The sequence below is a fragment of the Larimichthys crocea genome, chromosome XVIII (genome assembly GCF_000972845.2).
Source record: "Larimichthys crocea isolate SSNF chromosome XVIII, L_crocea_2.0, whole genome shotgun sequence".
Lineage (NCBI taxonomy): Eukaryota > Metazoa > Chordata > Actinopteri > Sciaenidae > Larimichthys > Larimichthys crocea.
Window position 1 is genome coordinate 12,665,129 of NC_040028.1, and position 17,205 is coordinate 12,682,333.

Consider the following 17,205-nt stretch of genomic DNA (forward strand, 5'->3'; position numbering starts at 1 on the left):
GAATATTATATTTACATAAACATATGAAGGACTTAGTGTAGTACTGATGGAGGGAGAATTCTGCTCATATTTAGCTAAACACAGTGTTTGAATAACACAGAGTTAGCTGACACATTATTTTATTTCAGCTGAGAGGAAAACACACTGTATAGATTAAAACCAAACAGCCAAACAAAGTTAAACATACTTAAAGTTACTCATGTAATACTCATGTAATACTTATGCATAGAAGCCAGACCTGCAACACTTTATCTGACCCATGCTAGCACTGGAATTCTGTCTATCCTCTGCTACCATTTGAGAAAGATCTCAGATCATGATCCAGAGTAACACAGTTACAATAAAATATGTTGAACATGAGTGCCATAGATGATCAACATGGACGTAGTATCCATAAGTTTCTGAAGAGCCGTTGTGAATAGAATTAATGCTAAAGCGTAACATTAAAATTCTAATATACATAACAAAGAGTAACGTTCTATGATTGCTGTTTTAATGTTAGCTGGCTACCTCTGTTATCTCATTCACATGTGTAGCAGCCAATAATGTAATAACTTAGTAATAACTAGACTGAGCAAACACATGTAGGTCCCATGACCACCATTCCACTAAGTGATCTAACCACTATACACTTCACTGTAATGAATAAATAATATTCCTCCATACATGAAATTATGAATTTACATATTGAAGAAAATAAACAATATTCTAAATAAAGATTTTGTACAACAAATAATTCTAAAGGAGAGAGAGTGCTGCATAGTATGTACCCTTGAATGAATATGATGACTATGCCATCCACTATATCTATTTTTGATGAGCAAATTGCACAAAAACTGCAAAAATAATATTTTATTTCCAAGAAAGGAGTACTATTTATGTATTATTACATTATCTGATAACATTTTTTTTAATGCTATGCCAATAACTTGTTACATTATTGGCTTTATTACATCACCGGTTGCTACAACATGCCAGCATTAACATTTTAATGTTGATGTATTTTAGCAGTCATTAAAAAGTTGACGCAGGTACTCTGTTCAAAAGTTCAAATGATGTCTTGCATAATTTATTTCATCAAATTAAATCCTCTGATCCACTTTTTGTCAGATTATAATTTTGTCCTGTATTTAGGCCGTCATTAGATTGAATAAATCAGACCTGCTCTGTAACACTGCTTTGTTTTCTTTAACGTCTTTTGTTTTCATATCATGTCATATGACATAAACTGGCTATTTTAAATCTGGACATACGTATATTGACACAGTATTTTTGACATATTTTAATATTTCTTTTTCCAAACACATCCAACACAAGTATAGTGTGTTTATCCACATTGAGCCCATTCAGTGATTCTATGATCTGCCGGCAAATTTAAACACCATCACTGATTTATCAACATTTAATTCTACATTCTAGTACGTCTGATGCCTCACTGACTGAACTGCAAATCCTCCATTAGGGAAAAAACTGATTATGATGCTTGTTGGGTGAAGATCTATACTTTATGATCGTTAGGCTGTGTGTCAGCTTTAGCTTCAGGCATTAACCCCAAACAACCGAACATAGACTGGTCATTAAAAAGCTGTTTATGAGCTTATCCAGAGAGTGATTCCCTGCTGCTGAACTCTGTGTGTGTGTGTGTGTGTGTGTGTGTGTGTGTGTGTGTGTGTGTGTGTGTGTGTGTGTGTGTGCGTGTGTGTGTGTTTGTATTTCAGGGGTTTTGGGGGATGCCGATAAAGAGATTGGCTGCTAATCTCCTCTTCCTCGTCTCCATCATCTTCATTTCATTCTGCCCTTTTGCATCAATATGCATCCTGTGTGTGTGTGTGTGTGTGTGTGATAAAGTGGAGCACCTCCACTAGGGCATGTACACACGTTCAGACACTTAAAAGATCATACTAAGAGAAACGTGTTTGCCTCAAACTCCTCTGACAAGACAAGTGGAAAGACGAACAGAGAGGCTGTGAGCAGGGAGCATGAGAGCTCCACATAAAGAGATCAGTGCCTCTGCATGCAAGTTGGCACAGCAGCATGGCCCCTCCCCCCCTCGCCTCTCCTCCATCTCTGCCTCCCTCTCATTCCTCCATCTCACTTGACCGGGGAGGATGTGACAGGACGAGCTCGAAGCTTTCACTTTGATTTACCAGCCAGTCGTGGAACGAGTCAGTCACTCAGTCAGCGGTCGCTAAACCAAACAGTCAGCTGCAGCGTAACCAGGCAGTCAGTTCGTCTGCTGCTCAGTCAGTAGATTTAATTAGTCAGCAAACCTGGCGCTCAGTCAGGCCCAAGTCGGTCAGTGTGTAAGTCCAGATTAGTCAACCTGCAGCTGCCGGTCGGATGGTCAGGACTTCATTTCCCATCATTCTTGCTCTCTTTGTGCCTACTTTTTTATTTCCACTCTTGTTCGTGCCTGCGCTCCGGCTCTCTGCTCCTCCCCTCCTCCACCACCTCTTTATTTTCCTCACAGCTGATCATCTGGGCTCTGAAGGCTGACGTGCCGGGCGCTGAATCAGACTGAAGGAAGCTGCGATCACAGGCTCGGGCTGTCACAGGGAAAACAGACTGGACTTTTTTTTTTTTTTTTCCCACTTTCTCGTGTCTCCATCTGTCTTCTGGTGTGTCGTCTGCAGGGCCAGAGAAACACTGGCACTGCTTCCTCTTTGAGCATTGTGTGTGTGTTCTTGGGAAATTTGGATAATCCTCCTCGACAGAGACAATAACTATCCACCAACATGTAGCCTCCAAGTGGTAATCCAGTCTCATTCTGCTGCAGCCACAGTAATACAGAGATGATGATGATGATGATGATGATATGAAGAGGAGTACATGTCTGATTCTACTAACCTTGGGCTTGGGCTCTGCTTCCATATCAGCTTATTTTAGCTCTTCGTTAAAACGATGAAAATCCATCTGGAAGAAACCTGAGCAAACAATGCGTTAGGACGAGAGGTGCACAGTCAGCTGACAGGACTGAAATACACTGATACTCTATCCACACTCACTGCTGGAGCAGATCTGTTGGTTTTGTTTGATGGCAATAGACACAGAAGTGTTGGTTGTTTTAGTGAAACCACCTGACAGTAAACTATGAATTCCTGTTGGAGGAATCAGGTACGTGAGAGGACCAGAGTGGATTTTAATGTGTGTCCTTACTGCTTTGTATTGACTGACTGGTGTATCATTTCTGTTGCTGTCATCAATGTGTGTGTGTGTGTGTGTGTGCGCAGGAGGAGCAGGCTGCCAAGCTGAAGGCAGACAATATCCGAGTCGCCCTGGAGAAGATCAAGGAGGCTCAGGTTAAAAAGGTGAGTCAAGTTCACACACACAAGAAGAGAGGACTCAGACATATGTGTCGAAAGTGTGTGTGTATGTGTGTGTGTGCCCTGGCACGTGTCCAGTGGTTTTCTGGGTCAGGTCAGTGTTACTCTACACTGAAAGCTCCAGTCAATAACAGCTGGAGTCAACACACACAAACACACACGCATGCACGCACGCACAGCACCACTCAACATAATGACTATCACAAGTTAAGTCCCAATCCCAGAGAGGGAGGGGATTAACAACCTGGATTTATTTCACACACAGACACAACTCCAGCTACCTGTCAGTGTGTGTGTGTGTGTGTGTGTGTTTGACCGTTTGCATGTTGATCCTGAACAAAGCTCCAACGAAAGTGCACCATCTCCAACACACTCTCACACACACAATGTCACATGTTTTCATTGTTTTCCCTGAGGAATGCTTTGATTTGATTGGCCGAGAGCTGGTAACATATCATATATGTAAATGATATACATGCACAAAAGTGTTATACAAACAAATCATTTGTGCATACAGTGAAGACATGAAACATGGTTCTTTTTTAAACCTGAATCACCTCAAAGTAAGTTAACATTCTGTAATATATTAAAGGCAAGTATATTGTATTATGCTGCATTAAATCATATTCTGTATGATCACCTGTAATATTGATGTTTTTCTTTAACATAGATACACAACATGGATCACTTCCATTTCAACCTGTTTTGGCCCTAAAAGAAGACAAACTTCCATTTCCATTTCAGTGTTTGCATGACAGGACAGAATACTGTTCACCAAATATTCTTCAGTTTTAAATTTGCATTCTATAAATCACTATTGAGCAATATTGGTGCAGCAGGGCCCTTTCATTTTTCTTTGAGCCCTCTGCAGTCTATCAGGCGTTTAGATTGAAGAGGGTTAAAGTGTTCAGGTCCACAGTATGTTCAGCTAACGATAACTTTCACATCAGAAGCAGTTTAACACTGACAGTAACAGTGTAAACCATGATGATCTGTCTTCTGTCTCTCTTCAGTTGGTGATTCGCGTCCATTTGTCAGACGAGAGCTCAAAAACCATGATGGTGGACGAGAGACAGACAGTCCGACAGGTGAGACTGGGTGACATTACAGATTGTAATTATAGGAAAGGCACTGGGTCAGTAGTAGTAATTGAAATAATATTCAACAATATTCTTCATAATCAGTAATATTTCTGAGATTCTGAGAAGTATTCACCATTGGTGTACATAGCTCTAGCTGTAGTAAGCAGTAAAAGTATTAGATCTACTTTTACTATTAACAACAGTTATTATTATCATTAGTATCAGTAACATCATCAGTACTGGCTTCATTAACAATAACAGCAGTAGACTCATTAGCAGTAGTAATTACATCATTAACAGTAGTAACAGCATCATTGACAATAACAGTAATAAAGTCATTAGCAGCAGTACTAACACCATTAATAGTAGTATTAGCATCATTAGCAGCAGTACTAACATCATTAATAGTAGTATTAGCATCATTAGCAGCAGTACTAACACCATTAATAGTAGTATTAGCATCATTAGCAGCAGTACTAACACCATTAATAGTAGTATTAGCATCATTAGCAGCAGTACTAACACCATTAATAGTAGTATTAGCATCATTAGCAGCAGTACTAACACCATTAATAGTAGTATTAGCATCATTAGCAGCAGTACTAACACCATTAATAGTAGTATTAGCATCATTAGCAGCAGTACTAACACCATTAATAGTAGTATTAGCAGTACTAACATCATTAATAGTAGTATTAGCATCATTAGCAGCAGTACTAACATCATTAATAGTAGTATTAGCATCATTAGCAGCAGTACTAACACCATTAATAGTAGTATTAGCATCATTAGCAGCAGTACTAACACCATTAATAGTAGTATTAGCATCATTAGCAGCAGTACTAACACCATTAATAGTAGTATTAGCATCATTAGCAGCAGTACTAACACCATTAATAGTAGTATTAGCATCATTAGCAGCAGTACTAACACCATTAATAGTAGTATTAGCATCATTAGCAGCAGTACTAACACCATTAATAGTAGTATTAGCATCATTAGCAGCAGTACTAACACCATTAATAGTAGTATTAGCATCATTAGCAGCAGTACTAACACCATTAATAGTAGTATTAGCATCATTAGCAGCAGTACTAACACCATTAATAGTAGTATTAGCATCATTAGCAGCAGTACTAACACCATTAATAGTAGTATTAGCATCATTAGCAGCAGTACTAACACCATTAATAGTAGTATTAGCATCATTAGCAGCAGTACTAACACCATTAATAGTAGTATTAGCATCATTAGCAGCAGTACTAACACCATTAATAGTAGTATTAGCATCATTAGCAGCAGTACTAACACCATTAATAGTAGTATTAGCATCATTAGCAGCAGTACTAACACCATTAATAGTAGTATTAGCATCATTAGCAGCAGTACTAACACCATTAATAGTAGTATTAGCATCATTAGCAGCAGTACTAACACCATTAATAGTAGTATTAGCATCATTAGCAGCAGTACTAACACCATTAATAGTAGTATTAGCATCATTAGCAGCAGTACTAACACCATTAATAGTAGTATTAGCATCATTAGCAGCAGTACTAACACCATTAATAGTAGTATTAGCATCATTAGCAGCAGTACTAACACCATTAATAGTAGTATTAGCATCATTAGCAGCAGTACTAACACCATTAATAGTAGTATTAGCATCATTAGCAGCAGTACTAACATCATTAATAGTAGTATTAGCATCATTAGCAGCAGTACTAACATCATTAATAGTAGTATTAGCATCATTAGCAGCAGTACTAACATCATTAATAGTAGTATTAGCATCATTAGCAGCAGTACTAACACCATTAATAGTAGTATTAGCATCATTAGCAGCAGTACTAACACCATTAATAGTAGTATTAGCATCATTAGCAGCAGTACTAACACCATTAATAGTAGTATTAGCATCATTAGCAGCAGTACTAACACCATTAATAGTAGTATTAGCATCATTAGCAGCAGTACTAACATCATTAATAGTAGTATTAGCATCATTAGCAGCAGTACTAACATCATTAATAGTAGTATTAGCATCATTAGCAGCAGTACTAACACCATTAATCATGATGTTAATGATATCAGTGCTAACAGTGTCTCCTGTTCTTCAGGTTTTGGACAGTTTGCTGGAGAAGTCTCACTGTGGTTACAGTCCAGACTGGTCACTGGTGGAGACCATCAACGAGCTGCAAATGGGTGAGCAGACACACACACACACACACACACACACACACACACACACACTGCTTTGTCCTGTGAATGACTGAAATAATAAGCGTATATACACAGTTCTTTGTGGCTGCTAGGTCTCAGTAAGCAGCAGTTGCAGCAGCTCTTCATAAGTTCAACCACAAAGTGCTTATCAAGTCAAGATATATACATTATTATATATTTATAGAGACCAATGTAAAACAGATGGCACAGCTGACTGAATGAATAATGAATAATGAATAACTGTTAGATGATGTAATTGGATGAGCTATCTATAGAAAGGGTCAGTGTACAATAGCCATGTTCTCATAAAGGCGGTGTGTGTTCTGATGTTTGATCCAACGTTTACCTACTCCACATTTCCAGGAGGCCTTTGTTGAGTATCTCTGTACTTGTAGTCCAAAACCTTATACCCAGCAGTGACTATCACACAGCACAGATACTACACAAACACAAAGATGTGAGCATACACACACACACACACACACACACACACACACACACATGGCTGTGAGGATACACACACACACACTCCCTTGGGGGATGAGATATGGGTTTGCCAGCATGCACTGTACTATGAGTTTCAACTCCACTTAACACTCTTTGACAAACACACACACACACACACACACACACACACACAGTCTTTATGTAGGTCCAGTGCAATGATGCATGTGATCTAACCTACATCTTCAGGGCTTCTGCTGAACAGCGAGCAAGCATCGCTATGAAAGAGAGACAGAGAAACAGACAGAGAGAGAGAGTAGCCAGTTGTGCCACGCTCAAACCTAAACCTTTCCTCGTTTACACACACACTGACTCCACGTGTGTGTAAAACCTGCAACCTGGGCTGACCTGGTCTTAGGAAACTCACCCTGGTGTTAATAAAGGGAATAAGTACTGTCTGTGGCTGCAGAGAGGAGACACACACACACACACACACCAGCACTAGCACCACCAGCACCCTGCTGAGAGCCCTTTAGCAAGAGACTGACTTCATGTCACATCCTGACCTCTGACCTCCTGCTGCGTACCCTCCAGGAAATGACAGTAGCACACACTAATTCTGCATAATAGCATTCATAGCTCCTGTCTGTTATAACAGGAGCAGTGTTAGAATGAATATTTAGCTTTTTAGAACTTAAACGTCCTCTCAGACTGATGTACTGTGTATGATGACGTGCTGTACATAAAGTAAGTCATACTATCACACATTGCTTAAATAAACAACAATAAGAACTGACAATGTTCCTACTTAGTGCTGCTCATTTGCTGTGCAGAGCCACATTATGACTTCATGTTTCACACAGAAAATAAACAGCTGTGTGAAGTGAGCATTTAGTATCTTGTTAGTAATGTTAATATGTTCATTCAAAGTTAGTCTGTTACATACAGCGCTTGGAGAGGCAGAAAGGAGGAGCAGCCGGAGAAACAGAATGTGAATAACTACTATAAAGAAGCTGTTGAGCTGAAGTGTGTGCTGGATTCAGAAGATGCTCACTGCTTATCTTGCAGTCACAGCTCTTTATGACGGGGAACTGAAGGGGTCGTCCTAATGCTTGCTCTGTCTCCACACTCCTTCAACAGAAACAGTCATTTCAGCTCACGGGACAGGCGATGTGCTTGTACTGTAGTGTGTGCCGCATTGCTTAGCTCCTGTGCTGGTGGGTGTGCAGACCTCACACCACCCACACTGGCACCGACTACATGCACTTTTTGTCGGTGAGGTCAATGCAGCAGTCATGTGGTCATGTGGGTCACGGCTGACGTGCTTCTGTCCATTTCAGTTCTCAAAGGGAAACATCTGAGAGACAGCTGTGTGTGAGGCAGAGAGTTCTAAAGAGAGAGAATGAGGGCAGCGGATTGCCACGAGCCATGATGTCTGTGGGTTAAGAGCAGGGAGAGTCCCCGCAGCAACACTCTTCTTAATCCTACAATGTTGCCAGTCACAAAGAAATAAGAGTGTGTGTGTACTTGTGTTCTAATTAAAGGCTGAACCTTGTAGACCTGTTTGAACTGTTGATGACTTCATGGTTACTGTAGTGTGACACAGCAAAGTTAGAAAAACTCTTGGTTCAAATAAAATCTTACTGTTGACTCCACTGTGCTGGTAAATTATACAGTAGTAGTGTGACTACATTAAAATGAGAATTATTATATTTCATTATTCCTTTTCTTCCAAACACCGCTGATGCACCATTTTACTTGTTCCATTGTCCAGAAATGATTCAAATTTACGATGATTTATTTTTCCAGAATAAGAACAAACTCAAAGTTCATCCACCCGCCTCTCTTGCACTACCCTGATACACCTGCTGCCTTTATTTCTGCATGCTATTGCCCCCTAGTGTCCACAAAAAATAATACTAATAAAAAATCACTGATGAAATAGTTCCTACACTCATTTGACCATTTTCGTGCAAAGATTTGAATTACACATATTGATTGATAGCTCTTTATGTAACATCTCATTTTCAAGGGACACAAAACAAAATGCAGCATTACATAACATGCATAGACTATACACCGACAGCTTGTCCTTTCAGACCCACACAGTGACCCAGATAATGAATACAGAGCATTAACATGAAGAGCTATTAAAGCCGTTAATGCTACATATAAAATGAAACATTAATCTGCTGATGACCTCAGGTAATGAGTGTCAGTGTCGTACAGAGCAGGATGTGTATATGTGAATAATAAACAGTGCATTCATGTACTGCTGTTACTATCTCGGTTCACCTGACTTCATTCAAAATTGACTGCAATACATCTAACTCGATGTTGGCAGAGAGGATTTTCGAGGATCACGAGAACCTGGTGGAAAACCTGCTCAACTGGACCAGAGACAGCCAGAACCGCCTGATGTTCACAGAACGCATCGAGAAGTACGCTTTGTTCAAAAACCCCCAGGTGAGATTCAGACACACGTGAACACATGGGAGGGTTCAACCAGCTGTCTGTCCGCCTGTCTCATACCTGCTCCCTTTTCTGCTGCAGAACTATTTGTTGGGGCGGAAGGAGACATGTGAGATGGCTGAAAGAAACAAAGAGGCTCTGTTGGAGGTTAGTTTGTTTTCTTCTCTTGCACACAGCTGCTTCCTCCAATGCATCTTCACCCGGGAATCCTCTGGAAAGTTTCCGTCTCAGTCTTGAGGTAGATGACCAGGATGATGTTTCAGAAATGGAAGTGCAAACACAATTTCTGGCCCTATACACTTTGTTAATATTCAGAGGACTTTACCACAATCAGCATAATCTTGGAAACTTTCGTCCACATTGACCACTGACCCATGTTTTAACCCATCATGCCTCTGCTCAGTCAGTGTGGACATGACTGCTGTTTCCACATTGTTCAGCCACTCTTCTTTCAGTGTAGTAGTCGTGTAGAAATTGATGATATCAGTATGGTTTACCTGAATCAGAAGAAACCGTACGGCACAGTGCTGACTAATTCTGTCCAAGTCAGTCTGTCAACAAAGTGTGCTCAGTTCATCTGGTAAAAATGTGCTGTAGGCTGAAATTGAACAATAATCTGTTGTTTCTGTGTGTGTGTGTGTGTGTGTGTGTGTGTGTGTGTGTGTGTCAGGAGTGTTTCGGCGGCAGCTCGGTGTCCGTCCCCGAGATGGAGGGAGTGTTGTGGCTAAAGGAGGACGGGAAGAAGTCGTGGAAGAAACGTTACTTCCTGCTGAGGGCTTCTGGAATCTACTATGTTCCCAAGGGAAAGGCCAAGGTGTGTGTCACTGAGATGAGCTGAGAGAGCGATGTGGACTACAGAAAAACTTTTTTTTTATTGTAGCACTGAAAAAACAGATACGTAAAGTTCAGTGTGTGTGTGCAGGCATCCAGAGACCTGGTGTGTTTTCTCCAGTTGGATCACGTAAACGTATACCACGGCCAGGACTATAAGAGCAAGTACAAGGCTCCCACAGACTACTGCATGGTGCTGAAGGTATGCTCACACACATACATGTACACACATACATGTACACACATGCAGTCCTGCAGTGCCACCTAGCGGCTTCACAGAGTAGTAATACCTCTGAAAAAAGACGGAACAAAATCTATAGAGCAATAATATTTATTATTTATGTTTTAATACTTCAGAGTATTGATTCTCAATACTAAATAAAATATCAGAAACAATACAAAAAATAAATTGTCATTATTTTTCTGGATTATTCTAATATAATAATAATCTATATCATTTATAATGATATGTAACATATGAAAATTTCATTTGCCCTGCCCTCTGTTTCATCGTTTTATAGTCATCGCATAAACTCTCGGTGTTGCCGTGGTAACGGGCTGTCACTGCTACAAAAGCTGTTGCTCTTCTGAAATTTGCCAGGAAGTTAGCTTGCTAGCATCTAGCTAGCCAGTGCTAACTCATAAAAATGGACACATTTTGAAAATACCTGACAGATCTCACTCGGACACACACACACACACACACACACACATACACACGTTATTGAGTGTAGTAGCACTATCAACAACTGGACATGATACATGTATCCCCCTCTACAACTTCTTGCTGCACTAACATGTCCGTGTCACACTGTACCTTCACTGTTTTCCTTTTTGGAAATGGCTTTGGATAAATGTTGTGAAGTTAATCTGTGAAACATTCAATCTAATAAATCATTACTACATTTAGAAAAGGAATGTGTTCAGAATTCTGCTTGGTTGTTTCTGTTTGTTACATCCTGTTATCATGACATCTGGATAAAGGGGAGTGATCTGGCGACCACAGACAAAGACATATTTGATGCATATTTCATATTATATTCAATAAATACCGATAATAATAAAAGCAATGAACACAAATAATGAACGCAGTAACTGCAGGAAGTTTGTGTCATTCGAGTGATTTGGATGAATTCAAATCATTTCCTTATCTTTTGACAAATTCATCTTTTTCTTTTCCTTGCCATGTGGCCATTGTACTTTTAGCTCCTTAAAATCAAGATGGCTTTGAATCAGTAGAGTAATATAATGTGTGTGTGTAGCACCCTCAGATTCAGAAGAAGTCTCAGTACATCAAGTACCTGTGCTGTGATGATGTCAGAACCCTCCAACAATGGATCAACAGCATTCGCATCGCCAAGGTAACGACCTGTCCTATCGTTACACGCGTTGTGCTGCTGCCTGTACCACACATAGAAACTGTGATTACACGCTGCACTGTGTCAGCGTGGTGAACCTGTAGTTCCGTTAACACTTAGTGTGTTTCATATGTGACCATGCTTGTTGTCTGTCTGTCAGTATGGGAAGCAGCTGTACGTCAATTTCCAGGAGGCAATGAGAAGGACAGAGGCAGCCTATGATTGGTCTTCCCTCTCTTCTTCCTCCATCAAGTCAGGATCCAGCTCCTCCAGCCTTCCAGGTCTGTCTGTCTGTCTGTCTGTCTGTCTGTCTGCTCTAATGTTATAAAATATTATTAAAAACAGCAAATAGAATTCAGCTCAACATAAGTAATAACTACTTTTGTGTCCACACTCCAGAGTCCCAATCAAACCACTCCAGCCAATCAGACAGTGGTGTATCAGAGATGACATCATCAGGCCACACACGCTCCCAGAGTGTCGTCAGCTCCATCTTCTCCGACGCCTGGAGGAGAGGAACACAAGGAGAGGTGTGAACACACGAATACTGTCCTATCCTTTCCTGTCATTGTCCTGTTCACTTATGGACTACGTTTCCCATGTTTCCCCTCTGCTTCCCTGCCAGCGGTCAAAGGTGAAGGGACGTATGCCAGTTCCTCTTTGTGCAGGAGGAGGAGGGAGTGGAGGTTAGACAGGAAGTGATGTAACAGGCATGGTAACAGTTTCGCTGCACCTTTTATAAAACACTAAGTGTTGACGCTTTGAACCGTTCATCCAACATGTCCGTAATGTCATCAGCCCCCCAGCTGAGCATTTGCACATTAATTTTAAAACTAACTTTAGCCAGCCTCACTCTGCAGACCTGGATTTCAGGTTTTCAGCGCTGATTCACAGAGTGAGCCAAAGACACAGCAGGTACAGGTAAACAGCACTGTGGCTTTGCTGCTGCTCTTTGGTGGATATTCCTAACCAATGATCACATTAAACCAGGATGAACTGAGACGTGCGGTTCTTGATCATCAGAAGTTTGGCGACCTCCAACAGAAACAAAAATGATTAAATGATATGGTTGTTCACACATGGATACACAGCATACATGCTGCTTGAGCTGAGTCGTCCAGTGTACTGTATCCCTGTTTTTAAATGGCTGCAGCTGAACTGTTGATTTATTCTAACCTCATGGTGTGATGGAATGTTCTAACCAACAACTGACATAACGAACATCTGGGACATGGTATGGGCACGTTTGTCACATTTTAGATCCAGTTCAGAACCTGTCTGACCCAGTTCACAACCTTTTGGTGCCTGTTTTCCTGTCACATAGCCTCGTAGCTGCAGCTCAGAACAGGTCCAGCTAATCCAAAACTTACAGGGGTTAAAAAACGGCTTGCTACATTGGACCTGATTTCTGTGTCAGAATTCAATTCAATTTCATTTATATAGCGCTAATCTTAACAGGAGTTATCTCCTGACACCTCCCATACAGAGCAGGTCTAGACTGTGCTCTGTGAGCAAGCACTTGGTGACAGTTGCATGGAAAAACTTCCTCTAAGAGGCAGAAACCTCGAGCAGAACTGCTGCGACCAGTTGAGTTAAACAGAGGATAGAGGAGAAGGGCGGGGGATGCACAGCAGCAATAAAATAATGATAAATGCAAGAGTTAGAGGACGGGAAGAGCTCAGTGCATCATGGGAAGTCCCCCAAAAGGTCACATGTTACCCTGCTTCCAATCCTACCTGGCTGGCTGGCTACCTGTAGCAGCCCACATTAAATTCAAATCCTTAATGTTGACTACAAAGTCGTTCTGCACCCACCTACTTGAATGTCCTCAGAGATATATTAACCCCTCCAATAAACCTGGCTCTGCCACCCGTAGTCTCAGAGCAGTCCAAACCTTTCTCGTCTGTTGTTCCCCGTTGCTGGAACGTACTACCAGTTCCTACCAGAACCTACCTTTAAAACCTCCTGAGGACCCAGCTCAGCTTCAGAGAGTACCTCCTCTCCTAGCACTACCTACTGGACATGATAAATGTATCCCCCTCTACAAGTGTCACTTGATTCTATGTGAGTAGTACTTATTGCTGCACTAACATGACCTTGATTGTTTTCCTTTTTTGTAAGTGGCTTTGGATAAAGGTCTCGGCTAAATGACTAGATGTAAATATTGTTTGATGATTAAACAGTTTAGGACATGGACGGATAGAGAGACTGACCGTAGTCGATCAGCCTTACCTCCATCACATTCCTGGAAGCTACCAATGAAAAACTGACAAAGCTCTTAAATTTTAGGTGATTAATGTAGGACAGCAGTTTGCCGGTGGGTGAGAATGTTTGGTGTTCTGATTGTTATTGACTTCATTCAATGTTGCACTGTGTTGTAGATTCATTAGCTGTGTGTTCTCAGACTGCACTGGTTGGCTGTTTGATTTCTTGCACTTGTCTTGGATTGTTTGGTTTCAGAAACATGACAACGGTGGAGTTGTTACTTGATCTAATTTTGTTTCTCTTCTTCTCTCTCATCACCCTTTTCCCATGTCTCTTCACCTCCTCCTTCTGCTTTCTCTCCTTCTCACGGTTCCTCCCTTTCCTCTCCTCTCTTTTTTCTTTCACCTTCTTCTCCAGATGATGAAGATCGACCCTATCAGTAGGCCGATCCCTCTTCAGATACCTTCCCTCTCTCCCCAGCCCCTCCCTCTCTCTCAGCCTCAGACCCCACCCTCCCGGAGCAGCTACACCGACGGCCTTATCCAATCTGAAGACTCGTCCCCATCACCACCCTCGCCTCCTCCACCTCCACCTCCTCCCCCTGTCGTGTGCTTAGCCCACCAGCCAGCACCTACCTCCTCATACATTAAGTACAGCACGCTGGCTCGCCTGCAGAGCCAGAACCAGTCCAGGACACAGCCAGCAGGAGCCGCCCCACCTACCCTTCCCATCCAGTTTACCAAACCCAACTACAACACCCTTCCAGCTGCTTATAGCACCTCCCCTCCACTACCACCATCTCCTCCCCCTCCTCCTCCACCCACAGTGCCAGTTCCTGGCTCAGCTATGGCTGCACTGAAATATGGTCCATCAAGCCCTTCCACTCTGCCTCTGCCACCCCCACTGGAGGAGGACTTGCAGGAGCCCTACTACCTCCCACCTCCTCCACCAGAGAGCTTGGAGACCAATGGATTGCCTCCTCCCCCACCTCCAGAAACTATCCTCAGCTCCTGCCCTCAACTCTCCAACAGTGGCCTCCAGCAGTTCTTGGCACAGAAGTTTCCTAACATGGTTTACGACTTCAGCCCACCATTGTCTGAGGACAATTCTCCTCCTCCACCACCTCCAGGTGAACTTTCTCCTCCTACCTCCCTGCAAGTTTTCCGGCCTCTGTCCCCCAATGCGCCTCCTCCTGCACCTCCGAAAACCTTCACCGGTGGTTTTCCCCCTCAAACTGCTCCTAAACCCTCTGGTCCATCTTCCCTTCCGATTGCCCTGTCGCCTGTGTCACCAACACAGCCCCAAAGTGGCCATGGGCCAGTTAAAAAGCAGCAGAGTTTCTCAACTGGACATTCCCCAAATCAGCCACCCCCAACTCTGCCAAAGCAGCACAGCCTCTCCTCCAAAAACCTTGCGCTCTCTCCCTCTTCCTCCTCTCCCTTGGTCTCCATCGCGGCAGCTACCTCCTCTTTGGTCAAACAGATTGTCAATCAGTTCCCAGGAAACACTTCCCCCTCCTCCCTGTCTGCCTCCAACTCCATGGAAGGATCCAAGTTCACCGCTCCTCAATCTCCTCCAGCGGTCAAAGCCAAACCAAAGTGGCAGCCAGGAGGCGTTGTGGCTCCACAGTCTCCAGAGTTTCCCCCACCTCCTCCTGACAGCTCCCTAGGAGATTTCCCTCCTCCTCCTTCTTCATCCTCTTCCAAGACGGGCTCCCCCATAAAGAAGTCGCCTTCCACCTCGTCCACAGGATCCACCAAGCGGGGCCCTCCACCAACTCCACAGAGAGCTTCCTCCATCCGGGGTAGCTCGTCAGGCGAGACCCAGGATGAGAGACCAAAGAAGGTGGAGAGCCTGGTCAACAAGTTTGGCCAAGCTCCTCAAACGGGTACCTCGTCCAGCTCCTCTTCAGTGACCGGATCTCCGTCAAAAGATTCTTCTACTCTTCCTGCTCCGCTGCCTAAGCCAGGGAAGTTGAACTTGGCAAACCTCCCATTGGCGCTCCAGGGGCTGCAAACGGGCCAGCACCATCAGCCCTCTGAGTTCCCATCCCCTCCTCCACCACCTCCCCCCTCCCAGCCTCCTCACCTCGATTCATCACCTGACTACTTCCCGCCTCCCCCCAGTGACTTTGAGCTTTTCCCTCCGCCACCCCACCCATCAGAGTTCCATCACCCCCCAAAGGTTGCCGTGGTGAACCCCCAGCCTCAGATGCAGCCACCTCAACAGTTGGCCACCTCTTCCTTATCATCATCGTCATGGAAACAAGGCTCGCTGAAAAAGGGGGCAGTCGCTCCTCCAATGCTAAACCGGCGGACCAGCAACACAACCCAGTATGACAATATACCGTCAATGCCCCTCTCACCACCTCCTCTGTCTCAAACCCCACCTCCCTCCCTGACTTCTTACTCTTCCTCCTCCTCTCCTGTCCCCCCAACCTCCCCGAAATCAGCAGGGCCAAGCACCCTGGCACTAAAGCCTCTCTTCCTAGAAGACCTCAACCGCACCCTTAAGAGGAAGTCAGTGTCCCGCCATGGCTCACTCACCTCTACCCACCTTATCCCGTCCTCCAAGATGGAGCCTGTGGGCACCATGGACGACATGGCGCTCCTCCCACCTCCTCCCCCCGAGCTCATGCAGCAGCAGCAGCAGCAGGGTGTCCGAGGACACTCCCAAACTTTGTCTCGTCACCACACACACTCCCACTCCACCAAACATGCCAACATCTCAGGCTATGCAACGCTGCGGCGAGGCCCGCCTCCCGCTCCTCCGAAACGGGACCAAAGCACCAAACTGACCAGTGATTGGTAGGGAAGGGAGGACAGTGGGTGGAGCCTAAAAAAACTGAACTGACTATTTAGGTCTCATCGTTTCTGCAGAGAAGAAGTAATCAATGTCTGTCTTGACGTGTCCGTCTGTCCTCATCCTAAATCATTCACCCGGTGATTCTGAGCAAGTAGCGAGCCGTCTTTCCTACTCTTAATCTCAGATTATGATTGTTCCTATTATCCTCATTATTATTATCATCCCCATCATTACTATCATTACCAATACATGTTTAATCCAATGACATGAGTAAAAAAATATGTATATGTGTATATATATATATATATATATATGTGTGTGCATATATTATTGTTAAAAAAAAAGTTCATGCATGATTATTATTGGCTATTAATCCCAAGAGATGCACATCTTTGATGTCCACTGATTCATCTGCACCCTCACAGTTTGACATTATTTTGGTAAAAATTCTCAATTATTATG

General features: G+C 43.1%; 1 protein-coding gene across 2 annotated transcripts in view; it reads left to right on the forward strand.

The window, feature by feature from the left end:
* Nucleotides 1–17,065, forward strand: part of raph1a (Ras association (RalGDS/AF-6) and pleckstrin homology domains 1a) — a 69,104-nt gene extending 52,039 nt beyond the window's left edge. For both annotated transcript variants that reach the window (XM_027290979.1, XM_027290980.1), the window contains 11 exons: nt 3,231–3,308; nt 4,337–4,411; nt 6,526–6,610; nt 9,417–9,538; nt 9,626–9,691; nt 10,215–10,358; nt 10,467–10,577; nt 11,638–11,736; nt 11,894–12,014; nt 12,133–12,263; nt 14,356–17,065. In XM_027290979.1, the coding sequence (XP_027146780.1) occupies nt 3,231–3,308; nt 4,337–4,411; nt 6,526–6,610; nt 9,417–9,538; nt 9,626–9,691; nt 10,215–10,358; nt 10,467–10,577; nt 11,638–11,736; nt 11,894–12,014; nt 12,133–12,263; nt 14,356–16,749 (3,426 nt within the window). In that variant the 3' untranslated portion in view covers nt 16,750–17,065. The remainder of the gene's footprint in view (nt 1–3,230; nt 3,309–4,336; nt 4,412–6,525; nt 6,611–9,416; nt 9,539–9,625; nt 9,692–10,214; nt 10,359–10,466; nt 10,578–11,637; nt 11,737–11,893; nt 12,015–12,132; nt 12,264–14,355) is intronic.
* Nucleotides 17,066–17,205: the final 140 nt, after the last annotated feature.